This window comes from Carcharodon carcharias, chromosome 10 (genome assembly GCF_017639515.1).
Source record: "Carcharodon carcharias isolate sCarCar2 chromosome 10, sCarCar2.pri, whole genome shotgun sequence".
Taxonomy (NCBI): domain Eukaryota; kingdom Metazoa; phylum Chordata; class Chondrichthyes; order Lamniformes; family Lamnidae; genus Carcharodon; species Carcharodon carcharias.
The window spans coordinates 118450194-118471273 of record NC_054476.1 but is presented as its reverse complement, the minus strand read 5'-3'; the positions used below and the strand labels follow the sequence as shown (position 1 = coordinate 118471273).

The window sequence follows — 21080 nt, the reverse complement described above, 5'->3', positions numbered from 1 at the left end:
TAACATTTACCCCAAGGGCAGAAGATGGTCCATATCCTCTACAGTTAGTAGTGAGCTCTGCAACTATGGTTGCCATTAATATTGCAGTGGCTGCCTGGACTTGTGTGGCATCTAAAATACATTTGGAATCATTTGAGCTGCTGGGTTAAACAATACATATACAAGATCGCTCTATGCATAATTTTCCTCATCTATGCCAATGCCTGCTTTGTGTATCCAGAAATGTATATGGCATCAATGAGGTTGCAGAAGCCCTGTTTTATGGCTGTCTCAGTCTCATTTTCCAGCAATGGTTAATTCAGACAATAATATTAGATTGCAAACCAAGGTCTCTAGAGGTTCAGTTGGAATTCTAGTTCTAGAATCTTCGAGCTAAGGATCTCACCTAAGGAGTGTATCATCTGTAGAGTGCCATGCCTTTCATGGTGGAGTGCAGCTCCATTAAGAAAAGGATGATGGAAATTGCAAGTTTGATGAAGACCCATCCTCCCTACAATTACAATGGCTGTTTTCAGGCCCAGAATCAGGAATATCCTCTTCCTATAAAACAGTCAATGTCATAAATGTGCTGAATAACTTCTGTTTTGCACACACCGTTGCTGTAATATGTGGCTTTCTCCTATAAATATATATAAAAGAGATTCTGAAGTGAGAAAGAGGATGTGTCACGCAAGGGTCCAGTTTATCCCTCCATGAACATGGTCCACGCAGATAACCTGTTGGACTGCATGTTCAGTATTCATTGCTTACAAGATTTATGGACAAAAAAAAGATAGTAATAAATTACCCTTTTTTGGAAATAGGTGAACATTTGTGTGAATATTATGTACATTCTCTTGTGTGGCTGTACCAAATCTACATTGAATTGTTCTTGGCATGAATTGTGAGACTATATTTTATAATTAAGCAGTGTGAACAGTCTTCAGATTTCTTCCTCACCTACTCCTAGACGCACACTGCTCAATATCATATTCAAATTCATTTTAATGAAAATTTTACTCCAAAATACCAAAAACAATTTTTTGTATGCTGCTATACAAATAAATCAAGAATTATATACATGAACCATATTGTGCAGTTGTTCATGCCCCAGTACTAATTACATATTTTACATGGAAATACATAGGCAAAAATACTAGACTTTTAACCACATTTAATTCCATGAACTCTATTATGGTTCCAAAGCATTTAGGAAAACAGGGTTCATGTTTTATTCAAACTCTCTCCAGATTAGTTACAGATCTTCAGTCATAAAAATGTAACCATTTTAAATATTGTTTGTCCATGGTGATCTTTTTGTCATGAATAAAACTCAAGAGGACATTATACATATTTACTCTTCATTTGTTGATACTTTTGTAATCTCTATGGCAATATTCTAACATTGCTGCCATCCACAATGGTTACATGCCCTCCTCACATTGTATATTTGCATTTAAACATTAAAAGGTTTGACCTACAGCAGGAGGCAGCGAATAAAATAATAAAAAGTGCTTTATTCCAAATTAATGTAATTATGACAATGGCTAAGTACAAGATCGGTAGGAAAATGAGATCTGTGCCCCTGATCTGGACATATCTTCTGAGGAATCAATCTGCTTTTCTGAGAATCAGAAAAGATGACACCTTGTCCATCCTCATGTTATGATCTCATCTGCAGCAAAACACAATACAACAATAGAACATTTTATTTTGCAGTTCCTCTGCAAAATGATAAACTGCAAATTACAAATTCCTCAAAAAAAAACCAATATCGTCCATTTGTTTCTGATACTCTTACGTGAACTACCAGCCACTTGGAAATGAGTTGTGGTAGATTTAATTATTGTATGGTGAAATATGATATCATACTATGAACTAAAACCAAAAATTACAGTTCAGATGTGAAAGACTTCAGAAGACTTTGTGCTATAAGAAGAGTACTGAAGTTGAAGATGTGGAACTAGAAAATATGAAAAACATGAAAAATGGAAACTTTTAACCCCTGGATTAGCAACAGTTGCATGTTGTTTATTTTATCATGAGAGAAAACTCAAAATAATGGTTATGAACTTTCTTTTTAATGCCTGCATGGAAAATAGGATGGCAGTCCAAAGTTAATTACCCATCTGCAATTGCCCTCGAGAAGATGGTGGTGAGCCACATGTTTGATTCTTTATTAGCGTGCATTTATAACACTCGCCCATCCTCATGCTTCTTTAAGATGTCTACCTACTTCAGATAAGTTCTCAAGCTAGCAAAATATGATTGTTCTACTAAAAATTACAAATGGAAAAAAAGCAATCCAGATTCTCATGAAAGACATTATGAGAAATCTGCTTTTCTTATAAAAGTGACAGAATAATTATTAGTTTTTTTTGGAAAGGAGACAAAGAAAAGAAAGACGAGATAACTTAAAACATTAAAAATGGAAAGAGATTTGAAATATTCTTTAAAAGCTTGAACAGAAACAAAACATCTAGGGAGTGCTGACTATGGGGATTAAGGTAATGATTGGTGTTTCTACTTGTATGTCAGTCAAAGTAATATTTTGAAACAAAAAAATATGAGAATGAGGATGGAGCTGAGGATGTAAACTAGAGAAAAATATTAACAGACAAAGAAGTAGAACAAGAATGGGAAATATTTCAAGGGGGAATCAATAAAGCTAAGGAGAAATGTATTCCTCTAAAAATAAGAACACACCAGCCAAGGTGCTATGTATAAATAAAGGGATGACTTTAAATTTGAATCTAAAGAAAAGGGGCAGCATGACCAGACCCTCCCAACCCTCCTTAGGTATGTAATCTCTAGCAGATGAAAAATAACAGAAAAACCCAGGGCCAATAAGGTAAAGGGCATTTACAAACTACATAAACAATAAGAAAGGATGACAAAAAGGGTATTAAGATACGATTGAGCCACTAAGGTATACAAACATATGAAAATGACAGGCAAGACATGTGGTTGACTCTTAAAACGCCCTCTGAACAAGGGCAACTAGGGATGAGCAATAAATGCTGGCCTAGCCAGCGACGCCCACATCCCATGAATGAATAAAAAAAAGACCAACTGGCCCATTAAGGCTGCCCATTCATGATGTCGTCAGCATTAACACAAGACCCTTCCCAATCTTCTGTGAATATGTAGTCTCCCGACAGCCAACAACCCACCAGGAAGACCCTGGACAAATAAGGGGAAAGAAAATCTGGATAATTTCTTTCTGACCAACTCAGGTAGTCAAAGTCAGTCTACGTTGGCCACACATGCAACTGCATGCAACCCCACTTACAATGCTTTCAATTTAAATTTTTAACACCATATAGTCTGGACTGAATCTTTGTCAAAATCCACAAGTAGAATTGTGCCAGCAGATCCACTGCTTCAGTCTGCTCTGTCCCATTAAACTAGTTGCCACTTATCTTAATCCTAGTCTCCACCCACCTATATCTATGTTTTAATGCTCACCATTATTTTACTTCATCATGGTAGTCCATTCCCTGTATAACTTCATTCCAATGTATCACCATCCGGGGCGGGGGGGGGGGGGGCGCTCTACTTCCACCTCAATTATTTACATGTCTGATACTATCCTTCTTCACTTAGCTGAATTTATTCTCATTGTGAACATTATCTCTCTGCTCCACTCACTTCCTTCAGATAACCAGCATCACTATGAGAACATGTGGTCTCAGTTATATGCATTTTTTGTATGGTAGCTCTTTGTTTCAATCCTAATCAGGCTTTGCCCGTCACACTGATGACTGTGTTTAAGCTGCTTTGTTTCCATTTTCATCTGAAGCATTTCATTAAGTTCCAAATTTTCATCCCTTACCTTTTTGTGGAACATCTTTGACTCTTCCTTTCCTAGACTTCCCTTTCTGAATCTAGAATGACAAAGATTAGAGTTCAGAACGAAAATTTACATTTGTTACAACAGAAATAAATGTCCCAAGACTGAGCCTGAAAGAATGACTAAAAGCTTGGTAAGGGATGGTTACAAAGCAATGTAGGAGGGTTCCGCATTCAAAGGATCATCCTCCGCCATTTCCGCCAACTCCTGCATGATGCCACCACCAAACACATCTTCCCTTCACCCCCCCTGGTGGCATTCCGCAGGGATCGTTCCCTCTGGGACACCCTTGTCCACTCCTCCATCACCCCCTACACCTCAACCCCCTCCCATGGCACCTTCCCATGCAACCGCAGAAGGTGCAACACCTGCCCCTTTACACCCCCCCTCCTCACCGTTCAAGGGCCCAAACACTCCTTTCAAGTGAAGCAGCATTTCACTTGCACTTCCCTCAATTTAGTCTTACTGCATTCGCTGCTCCCAATGCAGTTTCCTCTACACTGGAGAGACCAAACGCAGAATGGGTGACCGCTTTGCGGAATACCTTCGGTCTGTCCACAAGCATGACCCAGACCTCCCTGTCACTTGCCATTTCAACACTCCACCCTGCTCTCATGCCCACATGTCCGTCCTTGGCCTGCAATGTTCCAGTGAAGCTCAATGCAAACTGGAGGAACAGCACCTTATCTTCCGACTAGGCACTTTACAGCCTTCCGGACTGAATATTGAGTTCAACAACTTTAAATCATGAACTCTCTCCTCCATCCCCACCCCATTTCCGAGCCCCCTTTTTTCCAATAATTTATATAGATTTTTCTTTTCCCACCTATTTCCATTATTTTTAAATGTATTTCCATCCATTGTTTTATCTCTACCTTTTAACCTATTTCAATTCCTTTCCCCCACCCCACCCCCACTAGGGCTATCTGTACCTTGCTCGTTCTGCTTTCTACCCTTAATGTCACCTATTAGCACATTTCTTAGCTAATATCACCACCATCAACACCTTTTTGTCCTTTTGTCTATGACATTTTATGGCAATCTCCACCTATCACTGGCCCTCTATCCAGCTCTACCTGTCTCACCCCACCTTAAATCAGCTTATATTTCACCTCTCTTCTATTTTTCCTAGTTCTGTTGAAGAGTCAAATGGACTCGAAACGTTAAGTGTATTCCTCTTCACAGATGCTGTTAGACCTGCTGAGTTTTTCCAGGTATTTTTATTTTTGTTTTGGATTTCCAGCATCCACAGTTTTTTGCTTTTATATTAACGTAGGAGGGTTGATCAGTAAGTTCGGGGATGACACGAAAATTGGGGTGGTAAATAGTAAGGAGGATAGCCTTAGATTACAGGCTGGTCAGGTGGTCTGATCAGTGGCAAATGGAATTTAATCCGGATAAGTGTGAGGTGATGCACTTGGGCAGGACAAACAAGACACAGGAATACACGATGAACGGTAGGATCCTGGGAAGTACCGAGGGACCTTGGTGTGCATGTCAGCTGGTCGCTTAAGGTAGTGGGACAAGTAGATAAAGTGGTTAAGAAGGCATATGGGATACTTGCCTTTATTAGCCAAGGCATGGCATATAAGAGCAGGGAGGTTATGCTGGAACTGTATAAAACGCTGGTTAGGCCACAGCTAGAGTATTGCATGCAGTTCTGGAATCTGCATTATAGGAAGCATGTGATTGCACTAGAGAGAGTGCAGAGATTTACCAGGATGTTGCCTGGGCAGGAGAGTTTTAGTTATGAGGAGAGATTGGATAGACTGGGGTTATTTTCCCTGGAGCAGAGGAGATTGAGGGGGGACATGATTGAGGTGTATAAAATTTTGAGGGGCATAGATAGGGTAGACAGGAAGGAACTTTTCACCTTGGTGCAGGGATCAATAACCAGGGGGCAAAGGTTTAAGGTCAGGGGCAGGAGGTTTAGAGGGGGTGTGAGGAAGAATTTTTTCATCCAGAGGGTGGTGGGAATCTGGAACTCACTGCCTGAAAGAGTGGTAGAGGCAGAAGCCCTCATAACATTTAAGAAGTATTTGGATGTGCACTAGCGATGCCATGGCATACAAGGCTATAGGCCTAGTGCTGGAAAATGGGATTAGAGTAGTTAGGTACTTGTTTGACTGGTGCAGACTCGATGGGTCGAAGGGCCTTTTTCTGTGCTGCAAACCTCTATGACCCTATGAAGGTAAGAATTTCTGGGGGGTGGGGTGCAGGGTGCGATTTGGAGATCTAAAGTAGGTCAGTCAAGATGTTGGTGATGGGTGAGACAGATACATGCTGTAAGGTTTTGAACAAATTGAGATTTTGAATGGTGAAGAATGGGAAGCCAGCAAGGAGAGCACTAGACAATCAACTGTAAGGTGCTGTGATTTTGGCAAAAGTGAGAAGTATTGCACATGTAATGCAAGCAGTTTTGGTGATAGATGGGATGGAGGGTTTAAAACTCAGTTTTGGATTGAATAGGATGCTAAGATTGTAAATGGTGTCAGGCAATTTGAATATTATGACCAGGAAGGGGAATGGAGTCAGTGACAAGTGAGCACAGTTTGTGGTAGGAGTCAAGAACTTTGGCTTTGGTCTTCTACTTGCTGAGTAAGTGCTAACGCATCAAAGAGGAAAGACAAAGTATTTTACAGCCTGGAGCCAAGGAGTTGACAGAAATGGCACAGAAATATTAGTGAGTATCATCAATATACAAATGAAAGTTGACCCCAAACCTGAAGATTATGTTGCTATATAAAGCATATTACCAAGAAAGAAGAAGGGCCATAATTAGATACTTTTAAAATCCCAGACTTGAGAAAGCAAAGGGAGGAAGAAAAAGCTTAAGTGCATTGGCTACATTTGGAAAAGTAGGAGTGGAATAATGCAAAGAGTAGTCCCACAGAGCTGAATAAGGGAGGAGAAAGATAGAAATAAAGGCTTGCATTTGTATAGTGCCTTTCACAACCTCAGGATATCCCAAAGTATGTTACTGCTAATTAAGTACTTTCTGAAGTATACTCACTGTTGTAATGCAGGCAAATGATGTAGAGAAGCTCCGGAAGGGGATAGGATGAGCACCTGTATGGGATGCTCTAGAAAACAGAGCAATGGTGAAGGATAATCTATCAGGGTTAAAAATTATTTAGTTCATCTCTTTGGCCAGGTTGCTTTGGTGCTGTGAGAAAATGAAAACTGGACCAAAGGAATGTGAACAAGGAATTCTGGAAGAGGTTTTTGGGAGACAACACTTCCAAGAACTTTATAGACAGGAAAAGGAAATTGGATGTAGCTGAAGTCACATGGGAGTATGGTAGCACAGGGGTACAGTTGCATAGCTATGTTACTGGGCTAGTAATTCAGAGTCTGGACTAATGATTGGGAGGCTTAAGTTCAAATCCTACCACAGTAGCTAGGGAATTTAAATTTATTTAGTTAAATAAATCTGGAATAAAAAGCTAGAATACTAATGATGACAGTGAAATTATTAGATTGTTGTAAAAACCTATCTGGTTCATTGATATCCTTTAGGGAAGGAAATCTGCTGTCCTTATCTGGTCTGGCCTATATGTGAATACAGTTCCACAGACATGGTTGACTCTTAACTGCCCTCTGAAATGACCTACCAAGCCACTCAAATGCATTCAAGAAGGTGGCTCACCACCATCTTCTTGAGGGCAATTAAGGATTGGTAGTAAATACTGGCCTTACCAACAACAGCCACATACTGTAAATGAGTTAAAAAAAAATAGGTAGCAGCTGGATTAAGGGTGAGTTTTTTTTTGATGGTGGACAACACACATCTATTGTTGTGCTAATTTTTCCAATTGGAACTCTGTTCTAACTGTATTCCCTCGTTCTTTCCCCACATGGTTAGAAAATTTTTCCTTTTCAAATATTTATTTCATTCGATTCCAGTGATACAGTCCCTACCTCAAAAGCTATGAGATAAAACATCCCACATATTACTTGTGAAAGAAATTATTTCATTCTGCCAGTGATAATTCCGGTATTTATGCCCTATTACAATTTGTCATCAAGTGAAAACTACTTTTTTTTTTAAAGTTGTGTCAGTTGGCAACATGTCCAAAGTCATGGGTTCCTCGCTACTCCCAGATTTGAGCGCATAATGTTGGCTAATACACCCATGCAAAACTGAGGAAGTTCTGCAATGCCTGCTTGTTCAGATCAACACATAATATCCAATGGCAGTACTCAAAAGGAGGACAAGTGATACCTGATGATGTCCTGGTCAATATTCATTTCTTAAAACAGGTTTCAGTGACCTTATATTTTGCTATCTTTGGAATCTTGCCATGTGCAAGTGGTTACCATAGTTAAGTATACAATAATATCACTATAAAAGTAATCCATTGGTTACTGAACACATTGAGGTGACCTAGGAATGTAAATGAGTTTATAAATGCAAGCCTTTCTTCTACTATCACCCTCAATTTTTCATAATTTTGAAAACCTTTACCTGATGATTGGATCAGAGAACTTTCTCTATTGCAGTGAAAAATACTCTTAATTGCTTCATAACCATAAACTCTCAACTTGCTACCATTCCAGTTTACCCACATTAACATTCCAAGGTTGTAATATTCTTCCTATAAGGGATACCCAGAATTGCATCCAATACTCCAACTGCACCCTGAATAATATCTTTTACAAAACTCAAAATCAGTTCCTTGCTTTACAATCAACACTTGCCTAAAATCCAAAATGTCACTTTGTTGTTTTAAGGCCCTTCTACCAGTTTTAAAGTCCATGTATCTGCAACCTTTTATCATTAAGATCTTACCATTTGATACTTCCTTTCCTCTGTTCCCTACTTCATACTTCTCTCCATCTGATTCCACTGACTTATCATTCTTCCCTTCAATTTACTATCTCTGCTCTCCATATACAGGCAGACAAATCACATGACTCTCATGACTACCTTGATTACTGTTTTTCCCACCCTACATCCTGTAAAGATGCCATCCCTCCTTGTAGTTTCTCCATCTCCATTTTACTTGCTCTGATAGCTTCACTTTTTACATCAGGATTTCTAAAATGTGATACCATATATGTAGCACATGGCTCAGAAAACCACTTGAAAATGATTAACAGCATTTAACCAATCAGACTAATGGGCTGGAAATGGTTCATTTTGGCTCTATAGAAATTGTCAATCTATTTATGCCGTTGTGTTGTCATTTTTAAAGATTGACCTTGAAGATGTACAGATTGTATGAGGTACTTTTTGTGGGGGGGCGGGGGGGGCGGGTGTGGGGTGGGGGTGTGAGCAAACAATAAGAAACAGAAATCAGTCACACCTGGTCAGATTGGTACTGTAAGAGCAATTACAGAAAGAGACTTGCATTTATAGAACACCCTTCATGAACTTAGCACATCCAGAGATGCTTTACAACCAAGAAATACTTTGAAGTATAGTCATTGCTGTAATGTAGGGAAATGCCCAAATAATTTTGTAACTTTTAACTAATGTTGGTTGACAGATAAATGTTGGATGAGAGATAAGTGTCAGGTGTGACTCAGTGGTAGGACTCTCACACAATTTAGCAAATTGTGGGTTCAAATTGCACTCCAGTAACTTTAGCACGAAGTGTTGCACTGTCAGAGGTGCCATCCTTTGAATGAGACATTAAACCGAGGCCCTATACGTCCCCTCAGGAGGAGGTACAAATTCCAATGACACTATTCAAAGAAGAATAGAGTTCTCCCCGGGTTCCTAGACAATATTTATCACTAAACCAGTAATGAAATAAATGATCATCTCTCAACTAATATCAAAACAGATACATGTTGGCCAAGACACAATAACAAGCTGTAAATATACAGGACAAACCTTGATCTCTACATCACCACTTGGGACCAGTTTTTATTCAGATATGAGGTAGAGCTGTATGCAATCAAAGGAGAAACCACTCTCCTCAAATATAATGCTCATTTAAACATGTAGGGATAAATATTCAGAAATAAATCACTTCAGACAGAGCTCTGGCACTAAACACCTATATTTCTGAGTTGCAAACACTTTAGTTTATCTCAAACAGGTGGTAAAACAGTCAACAGGCCACAGTGATGAGCAGTTAAGTACTTAAACAAACCAGAAATGAGGCCCATGATTCTTCAAAATTCACTGTTCAGAAATAAAAGCTGCAGAACCAACAAAAATAGAATCAATGTATAAAAATAGGAAGAAACCTAGATTTTCATAGAAAGAGATGGATACAGTTGAGGAAGAGCTATGGTTAAGCAATCTGCAAAGTGGTATTAATAGACCAAATTGAGACCACAAAGAGAGGCCCAAGAGGTTTCTTTGCAGCTGAACAATATCAAGAACAGGAGACCTGGCTCAAGGACAAAAAAGGCTGAAGAGAAATCCACATTCAATTCCCAAGCTAAGAGGGTCTCAGTGGCTGAATGAGCTTTCTGAAGTTAACAGGAAAGAAACAGTTCTTTGAATAAGAATGATTCAAAGAGTGTCAAAAATCATCTCTGGCAAGCATCTTCTCAATGTCGGCATCTGTTTGAAGAATACGTACTGCAAACATATTCTTGAGATCTAATACTGAAAAGCAAGTTTAAATGCGGATATCATCTGGGGCAGAGTCTGGCAATGAAACACAAATTTATTACCACTGAGGTTATGGAAGAGATGCATTTTGAAAGTTTTAGTTTTCTGCTCTTTAGAAGTGAGAATACGGTGCTTTAATAGAAATAGCAAGCACTGGTACATGTCACTGTATCACTATTACATGAGAACTGGCAGAGGGAATTTACAAACATGAAAAAGGGCAAGAGAAGACATCTGGTCGATCAAGCCTGTGTTATTCTAACATGGTGCCATCCACGCACACCAATAACTCCCATAAGTCATGGATCATCCTGGAGAGTGAAAAAAAATGGTGCCAATTTAGAAAAATTAAAATTATTCTCTGATCCATAAAGGTAATCAAGCATACTCCAGGAGAACTTATTGACTGATCTAATTGTTCCCAGTTAACCCAACTACCTTGTACAACACAGTTAGCACTGAAAAGTGAACTTAGGAGAAGCATTTTAGGTTGCAGATTTTTTTTTAAGTTTGTTCTTGGGATTTGGGCTTTGCTGGCAAGCCCAGCATTTATTGCCCATCTCTAATTGCCCTTGAACAGATGGTAGTGAGCCACCTTCTTGAATCGCTGCAGTCCAAGTGGAGTAGGTACACGCACAGTAGAGGGTGGGAGTTCCAGGATTTTGATCCAGTGACCGCAAAGGAATGGTGAGAGAGTTCCAAGTCAGGATGGTCAGTGACTTGGAGGGGAACATACAGGTGGTGGTGTTAAAGCTCAGAAAAACAAATGATTCCCTAACAGGAAAGCGGAGTAAATTCTTAGATAGTTGATTCAGGGTCAATTTTCAGGGAGGTCATGATAGAAAATATATTTCCTAAAGTAGGGGGAAGATCAGATGGCACAGGAGGAAAGTTCAGATGGAATAATCATACATGAAACTTTGATTGAGCAAGTTTGGGTTTTTCTTACTCTGGATTTTATGATATTCTTTTTATCAGGTCTGAGATGAATGTTGTGCAGAGCTCAAACTACGAGATGTCTTCAATAGGTCTGATGAAGCATTAACTGGATATGCACTTCAATATTCACATTCATAATGTAATTAATCATTCAGGCTCTGAGCACTTGAGCACAAAAAGTAGTCTTAAAGTTCAGCCTAGTTTTAAGGAGTTTGTCAATGCTGGTATTTAGCAAGTTATAAAAGGATTAATATGCTAAAAGTCAAACCTGTATGCAGCATTGCATAAACCTGCCATTACCATATTGATCAATTTAAATCAAAGGTACCACTCCTCTTTATATGACATGAGTATGACTACCTCCTTTCCGTCCTTCTCCTCTGTCAGCATTCCCCCTTCTCACTCCTTCCCAGATAGCATGATAACTGCTGCACTTCATGTCGGAAACAATTTTCCAAAGTTAAGTTTGGCAGGAACATTAAAATTTTTATGTAGTTCACTTCCAGCCCCTGATGTCACCTGTCTGGTTTTGGGCTGGAATGTCTGGAAATTTTCAAGATATACCTAAAGTCTGGTTTTCAATGCCAATTTTATCCTTTTGCTTCTGTGTCTCATGAAACATAGATATTATGGTTTTCCTAATAGTTAAGCAAAGTCTAGAACATAAGCTGCAATTGCACCCTTACTCTGCCTCCTGTTTATTCAGCAACCTTGATTTTTTTGATAGATAAGAACAGATTGTAACTTGCATAGTTCTGTTAATTTGTTGTTACCAAACAACTGCTTCAGTTTTTTTTTATCGTTTACTGCTATGCTGGACCTATACTGAAGTAGAGAAGCTTCCACACTAGTAAAAATAACTTTGTAACTAAGACAACACTTTAAAAACTATAGCGTAATGCATCTTTAAAAGAATGTTAAAGGCCATTCCACAAATTTACTTTTTAAAAAACCCATGTTTGTCCAAATGGTGGCAGCAACATTGCGTTTTTTCAATATAAAGATATATGAGCAGTTATTTTGGTCTCACTTTTTCTTTACGGAGTAAACCAGTGTTTCTGCTCCAAAACTAGGAATTGCTTTCTCTGCATCAACAACATCTAGTAAGCTCAGCAAAAACTGCTCCTATATGCAAATGTTTTGGCCCCTTTATCCCTCAAAGTCTCAGTTAATAAGTTCCTTACTTTAGCCTAATGATTTGCTCCCCATTATTTGTAGGAGGGATTATTTGCTCCTGCATTATTCAGCTTTGGATCCTGACTCTTCATAATCATGGTATCCATACTACCACCTAGTGACATTCTGCTAGAACAGCATATTTAGGGCTCAAAGCAAGAGGCCATTTCACCATCTTCTATAATGTGCTAGGAATGTGATGGAATACTCATCACTCAATCTGGACTTGTATAACTACAGCACAAGAAGTTCAACACCATCGTGGACAAAATTACTTTCTTGATTTCTCATTTTGCTTGGCTAAATATCCACTATTGGCTCACTGACGCTGCCCATACCTTTGAACACCCTCTTGATTTTGCCACCTCACAGTACACTGGCTCTCCATCGCACAATGCCTCAAATGTAAATTCCCCATCCTTCTGTTTAAATCCATCCCATTTCTGCAATCTTCTTTAGCCCTATATTCTCCTCCATTCCTCTGACTCCAGTTTCTTGCACAATTCCCCAATTTCTCTGACTCTGGTCCCTTCTTGCTTTGCCCCACCATTGGTAGCAGAGCCTTCAGCACATAGGTTTATTCTCTGGAATTCCCTCTTTGAATCCTTCTACCTTTCCATCTTCACCTCTTTTCCCTCCATTAAATAATCTTAAAACCCATTTCCTTGGTCACCTCTCAATTTTTTCTTCCTGCTTCAGCATCTGTTATTAACATGTATGCCTATGAAGCATTTCACAGGTGGAACATTTGTAACATTGGAACTACTTTGCAAACTGTTGTCAACTGCAGGTTTAAGTGAGATATTAACATAAAAGCCAAGTTATTACAGTGGTTTGGGCAAAGGCAGCAGTCAGGTTACCTCAACACCACTTTCAAGTTCTGCCACTGTTGCCACCAACAAGGAGGACAAGAACAGCTACATCAGGGGAATATCATCATCTTCAAGCTTTCCTCCAAGTCACCTCAATATCATGACTGGGCACTTATCCCTATTCCTTCATCATCAAAAGCTTGGTCAAAGAAATAGATTTTAAGGAATGTCTTAGAGAACAAAAGCGAGGTAGAGGTCGAGAGGTGTAGGGAGCATATTCAAGAACTTAGGGCCCTGATAAATGAAGGCCCAGCCACAAATGGTGAAGCGATTAAAATTGGGGATGCACAAGTGGATAGAATTGGATATCTCGGAGGGTTGCGAAGCTGGGGGAGATTTACAGAAACAGGGAGAGATGAGGCAATGGGGTGATTGGAAAGTAAGGATGAGAATTTTAAAATCAAGACTCTGCTTGACCAGGATCCAATGTAGGTCAGCGAGCACAGGGGTGATAGGAGAGCAGGACTTGCTGTGAGTTAAGACATGGGCAGCATGACCTCAAGTTTGCAGTGGGTGGAATGTGGGGGACCAGCCAGGAATGCATTGGAATAACCGAGTCTAGGGGTAACAAAGGAATAAATGAGGGTTTCAGCAGACGAGCTGGGACAGGGGAAAGTTGGGCAATGTTAAACAAGTGGAAATAGACAGTTTATAGTGATATAGTATACTTCTATACTAGTGATAGTATAGAAATATCAGGTCAGAAGCTCATCTCAGGATCAAATGTGACATCAAGGTTGTGAACAAATTGGCTTAATTTCAAACTGTTGCCAGGGAGGCGGGTGGAAGCAATAGCTAGGGAATGGAGTTTTGAGGACGGACCGAAAACAATGGCTTCAGTCTTCCCAATATCTAATTGGAGGAAATTTCTGTTAAATGTTGTACATTCTGATAATTCTGATAAGCAGTCTGATAATTTTGCAGGAGGATTCAAGAGAGGTGGTGGTGAGGTAGAACTGGGTGTTAGCAACATAAATGTGAAAACTAATGCTGTGCTTTTGGATGATGGCACCCATGGGCAGCATGTAGATGAGAAATTGTAGGGGGCTGCCAATGATAGATCCTTGGGGTACACCAGAGATAATGGTGCAGGATAAAAGAGAAGCTGTTGCAAGTGATTCTCTGGCTATAATTAGATAGATATGAGTGGAACCAGATGAGAGCAGTCCCACCCAGCTGGACAACAGTGGAGTGTTGTTGCAGGAGGATGGTGTGGTCAATCGTGTCAAAGGCGCAAACAGGTCAAGATGGACAAGGAGAGAAAGTTTATCTTTGTCACAGTCACATAGGATGTCATTTGTGACTTTGAAAAGAGCTGTTTTATTACTGTGGCAGAGGCAGAAACCTGATTGGAGGGATTTAAACATTGGGGGAAGAATAAGCATACTAGGGACAGCAGGTGGCCTTCGGTGTGAAGTGACAGCCAATGCGTGAACACTAGGGAACCTCTTCAATTGCATAAACAAACAGAAGAATTATGCTAAATAACAGAACTAAAAAAAAAGGTAGTAACCAAGTTTGTTCTTTCCATCAAACCACATTACATTACATGGAACCCTTCCCAATTCATTTAATCTCCTGAGGAAGACAAAGCATAAAAAGAACATAGTTGTCGGGTGAAATTTCTCTCAGAGCCTGAAGTTATCCATATCTTGGAAATTATGCATAATCTACCATTACAAATATGTATTGTTCAATCTGACTCATTGCATTCCTAGATGCCATTCCCCATGATCTCAACAGAACTAGACCCTTCAGCATTCCTATAACATTCAATGTGATTCCTATCCAAATATTTGCTCTGCTGCTTAAATATCTTAGCAGTGACTAGTTTAAATTGGTCTTTCATTACACACATTTATCATTGTGTCAAAGGAGGGGGAAACATTTTCTTGTGTCATTTGAGATTTGCCAACACTATTCACTTTCTAATCCATCAATCAGAGCTGAAGTCTATGCTATACTATACATTCTCTTTACCGTTTTAAAGATCCAGATCATAACCTTCAAGCTCAACTCTATCAGCCTATTATTATTTAGAATGTTGAGTCTCAGAGAACTTCTAATACATTATTGGTCTTTCCAAATGTTGGCTACGTGAATTTCACAACAATGTAGCCAATTTTCCAAGTTGTGAATGTTACTTTAATGGAAATACATAGACAACAACAACAAAGTAGTTAAAAAGCTGTTTATTTAATCTACTATCCATTAGTTTAGCACATGACAATACACACCTTTCATGGGGCATTTAACACATGGCAAGTTCATAATTTGGGTTAGGCATTTAATAGAAACACTAGGTTGAATTTCTTACAAGGGATGGAAATATCAAGAGGTCAACAACGCACACTGCTGAGAGACAGAATGCATTGACGGAGATCCAAGAGGAGTTATTTCATCGTGGACATAGGTGGTGCAGGCACATATTATGAGGTAAGATTCCAAGTAATGTGATTAGGGAGCACAAAGTATATATTGAATAAAATTAGTGAGCTAGAGGCACACATTGCTATAGGCATGTAATAGTAGCATTAACAGGGGTAAGGCTTGCTTTAGGGCAGAAGTAAGAGCTAAGCAATCTTGGTTACAAAATATTGAGGCTGGATCAAGTAGAGAAAACAAGGAAGGATGAAAGTAATAGTCAGAGATTCCTTGCTGATAAAGAATTTAAGAATACAGGGGTTGGCACAAAACCTGAACCTAAAAAATTGAATTATTACTCTTGGAAAATGTGTCATGGTCTGCTGAAGAGTGGAAAAAGCTAAAGGAAGAGTGAGAAAGACAAATATGCAGGAATAACCCAGTTTTGAAGAATAGCCACACTGGACTTGAAATGTTAACCCTGTTTCTCTCTCCACAGAGGCTGCCTCTGGCACGTCCTGTTTTTATTTCAGATTTCCAGCATCCGCTTTTGCTTTAATTTTAGGGCCATAATAATAGCTGGCTTTAATTATCCAAAGACAGAACAGGGTAAGAGTAATTTTAGTATCAAGAACAGGAGTTTTCACAACATGCACAAGACTTCTTTCCAGATTAGTATGTTTTTAATTCAACATGGAAACAGTGCTGGAACTGGTACAGGGAATGGTCAAAGGCCAACACTTAATTGGAAAAAAGAATTGCAAAAATATAAAAGGGGAATGAATCCACATAAATTTGAAACAAACAGGCAGTGGAAAAACAACAGGAAACTTTCAGGTAGAATTATGTGCCCACAAAAAGTAAAGGGATGCAGCAAAAAGCAAAGGTCCTTGGTTAAGTAGAAAAAATAAATTGAAATTTAAAGGTATCTGATAAATCTTGTACCAACACTATAAAAGAAAATCACATGAAATACAGAAAATATAAAAAAGCTGACAAAGAGTATTCAGAAAAACTGGAATAACAAAAGGAAAAACAGCAAAATATTTATATAAAGCACAAACTAAGAATACTTAAAGGATAAGGTCAAGAAAAAATAGATATCAGACAATGAAGGAATGGGGAAGATACTACAGGCTGAAACTATGCACTTTGGACCACGGCAGTCAAGGCTATTTTTGGGACGAACCCTGTTCACATCAGCAGCACACCTCCTGGTGTAATTTTATAGGAGGTGCCCAATTAAGAGGCTGCCTCCAGGATCCCCACCCAATTAGGAACAGCGAGCATGTTGTACAGATGGAAAGGTGAGTCAGCACGTGAAACTGCAAAGCCAGCCAGCAATCTTCATTGTGTGTGCAGTGAGTGCAGTAGGCATGCATGGGACACGAGAGGGCTGGACAAAATGGAGGAGTGAAACCACTGGAGGCAACAGATGCCACTTTCTCACCACCAGCAGAACCCCTTATTGCAGCATCTAGGAGACTGGAAGGAAATTGCAAACCTCTGCCTGTGGAGGACCTCAGCTTTGCCACCAATTTGCATCTTAAGGCAGATTTAATTCATCTGGCATGGTGCTCCAACCTCCTGCTCTCCACACTCTCTCCCATTGCCTGACACGTTGCAGAAACAGTGGGGTCCCATGCAATGCCCGTAAAATCTCATTTACATTGGAAAAATTGTTGCTAATTGGTTGTTGAGCCTTCATTGGCTTCCTGCCACTGGCAGATTGCTGTCACTGCACTGAAGCCACTGCAAGGAAGCAGGAACATGTTGGGGAATGAGTATGACCTCCTTCTCTGCGACTTTCCTGCACTCATTCCATCCCTGGGCTCCGAATGTGCCTTCAAATTCCTGGGAAATTCCCCCCTACACTAGGACTTTGCCTTAGCTTTCACAGAAGACTGACAGCGGGAATGAAAGTGAACACGAGGAAGAGGTAGTGAATTAGATGAGATATTCATAGAAATGAAGAAAATTGGTAGAACTCAAAGCAGAAAAGGCACAAGTTCCTTTTAAAATGCATCAGATTACAGTAGTGTAGTGTTATGGCACTGAAGTAACAAATGCACTATGGTAATCCAAATTATTGCTGAAAGAGAAAGACATGTCAAAGCTTTTCATCTTGCGTTCATCAAGACACTTCGCAAGAATACCAATATAAGGGGAAAACAACAATTTATACTGTATGAGGACTGTGCTGATTGGTTGGCAAGTGGACTCTGATTGGTAGAGGCATTTCCATGGAGAATGCACCAGTGATGGTGACTGACAGTTAACTACCAGACATTGTTTGAAATTTAAACCAGGCAGTTTGATCCTAATTGGTCAGGCATTGCCCTGAGGAACATGTCAGTGAATGGCTGTCACTTATTTTGTTTAGCTGAAACAGGCATAATGTGTGTACATGTTCTTTCCGTCTGCAAAGAATAAGGCCCTGTGTATTAATATGTGTAGCTTCCATTACACACAAACGTGCCACACTGCGAGCCCGACTGATGACCTTAAATCAGTTGTCAGTGTAATTCTTCGTGCACTGAGGATTATTTAGCAAATGTTGTTCAATCATGGAATCACATCTAATGTTAGACACTATATCTTGAGTTTTGCAAGCATTGACCGGTTGGGTATGGTCTGCACCTTGTTCATTGTGAACAGCAGCTGGGACATGTTTGTTACGATCTGCCAGTCTTTGGGACGTACGGCCTACGTACCTAGCATTGCACTGGCATTGAAATTCATATACCACATTAATCATTTGGGTGATAGGCAGGGTATCTTTTTGGCTTGACAGCAGCATCCTGTTATGGCGAATACTGCTCATGTTGCTACTGCATAGTAGCAGCATGAAATGGCTAGCTTCACCTGTTGCTCAAATTTTTGAGATACCTTGCCCTTCCAGGGTAATTTGAGGTGTACAGGGCACTTTTCAGGGCTGAAAGTAATGGCTTTGGGCCCGTTCATGAGCTTGTGCGATTATACAGTGTAAAATAATTTGATCAGGGTAGCCATTATCCCACAGGATGCCTTTGATGAGCTCTATTCCAGCAACACCTCTACCAGACTCCACTTGCCAACCAATTAGCGCTATCTTCTCATACAGTATAATTTGTTGTTTTCCCCTCATATTGGTATTGTTGCGAAGTGTCTTGATGAATGCAAGATGAAAAGCTTCAACATGTTTTTTTTTCAGCAATACTCAATTCTGTATTACCAAACAACAATTAATCTGAATTCAATAATTCAGAACTGGAACCAGTAAATATATCATAAAAAAACTAAAAGCCTTCAGGAAACTTCCTGTTCTGGCCTACAGGTGACCCTAGCTCACATTATATGGTTGCCTCTTAATGCCTTTGAAGGGACTTAGGATCGACATTGAGGATAGATAATAAAGTGTTCATCCTAAGGGAAAATTAAAGTATTCTGAAAAGCTAATGGCTGTAGAAAGGAAACAGCAAAGGCTCTGAACATAAACATCTTTGGACATGTAAATTTTGTCAGAGAGCTGGAAGACTGTCAAAGCCTCTGGTTCAAGGAGGAAGATAGTGAAATTGGGTAACTAATGTCATATCCTTAAGACATGAATTTAATCACAAATTATATAAATCAAACTTTATTATTTTTCACATATTTAAAAATTAATTTTGCTGAACCAAAGAATGGCCGCCATAAGTCACCTGATGTCTGGAATTGTAAGATGACTACGAAGGAATTATATGGATTGCACCGGAGACTTGCCCTAACATGTTGCTCATGGAATCTCACCCCTGGGACTGTCAAGGTCCATCTCAAAAAGGAACTATTGAAAGGAAATGGACATCATTTGCATCTTTATAAGCTTACTCCTCTAGTGGAGTCCTAGGATCTACCAAGACAATAGCTACCTGGAACAGGGTCATTAATATGGATAATAACTCTTTCAGAGGCTAATGACTGGGGCATTATAAACCATAAAACAAAAGCCAGGTCCAGATACTAGATAAACATTCCTTTGTGAAATAATTATGGAGGAAGGTCACATGACTTGTATAACCATTTTGAAATCTCTTTAGAGTTGAAAATTCAGAAGCAGGCCAGTCCGCTGATTTATTTCCAACTTGCCAACAGCCAATAGCAGGACTCCAAGCTGATCAAGCAGCGTGCAACATGTACTTTTCGAAGCCTGCTTATCTGGAAGTCATTGGCCACCATCGGCCAAGCAGAACAAGTCTCTGAATATCAACTCATCTCAATGCGGCGACATCATCTTAAAGGAATTTTGCACTTTTGCCCTCAGCCAGGAACCCATCAAAATTGGAACTTCAGTGTGAAGAAAACCCCGCTGGGTTTGGAATTTCTGGACTCTTGGAAATCACGTGAACTGATGTTTATTTCTGTGGTTCTTTTTACCGTTAGTTAATCATTGTTATAAAACACCCTCTTTTCTATCCCCGTGTGTGTGTTTGTGTGTGTGTGTATATACGCGTGTGCGCTCAGGTTTGAATGTGTGAATAAGCTAAACTTCTGATTTAATCCTAAGAGAGTTGGTAGTGAGATACTTTTAAAAGTGCCTACACAAAGGGTTTTTGGAATAAACATCAGACAATAGGATTGGCAATGAGAGAATAAAGGAGTTCAGTTCTACCCCACTCTCCTGTCTGTAACACTATAGACCAGTCAACCTAATGCTTGTAGTAAATAAGCTTCTGGAGGCCAAACCATTGGATAAATTAATACTTACAAAGACACAAGTTAATTTTAGGATATCCAGCACAGATTTTTAAAAGGTAAATCATGAGATGAATTTAAGAAAATTCTTTGAGGAAATATTAGTGAATAGTTGGTGCACCTTTTCCATTTCTTTTAGCATTCTTGTACTTGGATGAGAATTATACCTGATGTCTGAACTGGGGCATAAGGTCTTGTATAAGTTGACCAACACTGCCTTAAGTTCCAGTCACCATTCATCCCTGCGCTTGCTGAGCACTTGGTCTGAAAAGCCTCAAATTTAAAATTCTCATCCTGGTGTTCAATTCCCTCCATGACCTTGCCCTTCCCTATCGTTGTAACCTCCCCCAGGTCTATAACTCTCCAAGTTCTTTACATTCTTCTAATTCTGGTCTCTTGTGCAGTCTGGATTTCCCTCACCTAACCATTGGCAACTGTGCTTTCAGCAGACCAGACCGTAAACTCTGGAAATCATCAATAAACCTCTGCCCCTCTACTTCATCTAAGATGCTCCTAATAACTCTTTGAAAAAGCTTTAGGCCACTTGTCCTAACTTCTTTTATGCGTCTCTGTGTGAAATTTTGTTTGATATCCATCTCTCCTGTGAAAATTG

At 39.5% G+C, this 21080-nt stretch overlaps 1 protein-coding gene across 26 annotated transcripts in view; it reads right to left on the bottom strand.

The window, feature by feature from the left end:
- Positions 1-968: 968 nt before the first annotated feature.
- The window catches only part of LOC121283070 (protein-tyrosine sulfotransferase 1-like), a 70266-nt gene continuing 50154 nt past the window's right edge, over positions 969-21080 (bottom strand). For all 26 annotated transcript variants that reach the window (XR_005944181.1, XM_041197103.1, XM_041197104.1 and 23 more), the window contains 2 exons: positions 3815-3866; positions 969-1654 (listed from right to left, as the gene is read on the bottom strand). Coding sequence is in view for 25 of the 26 variants with exons in the window: in XM_041197128.1 (XP_041053062.1) it covers positions 1638-1654; positions 3815-3866 (69 nt within the window). In the remaining variant the exon portion in view is untranslated. The remainder of the gene's footprint in view (positions 1655-3814; positions 3867-21080) is intronic.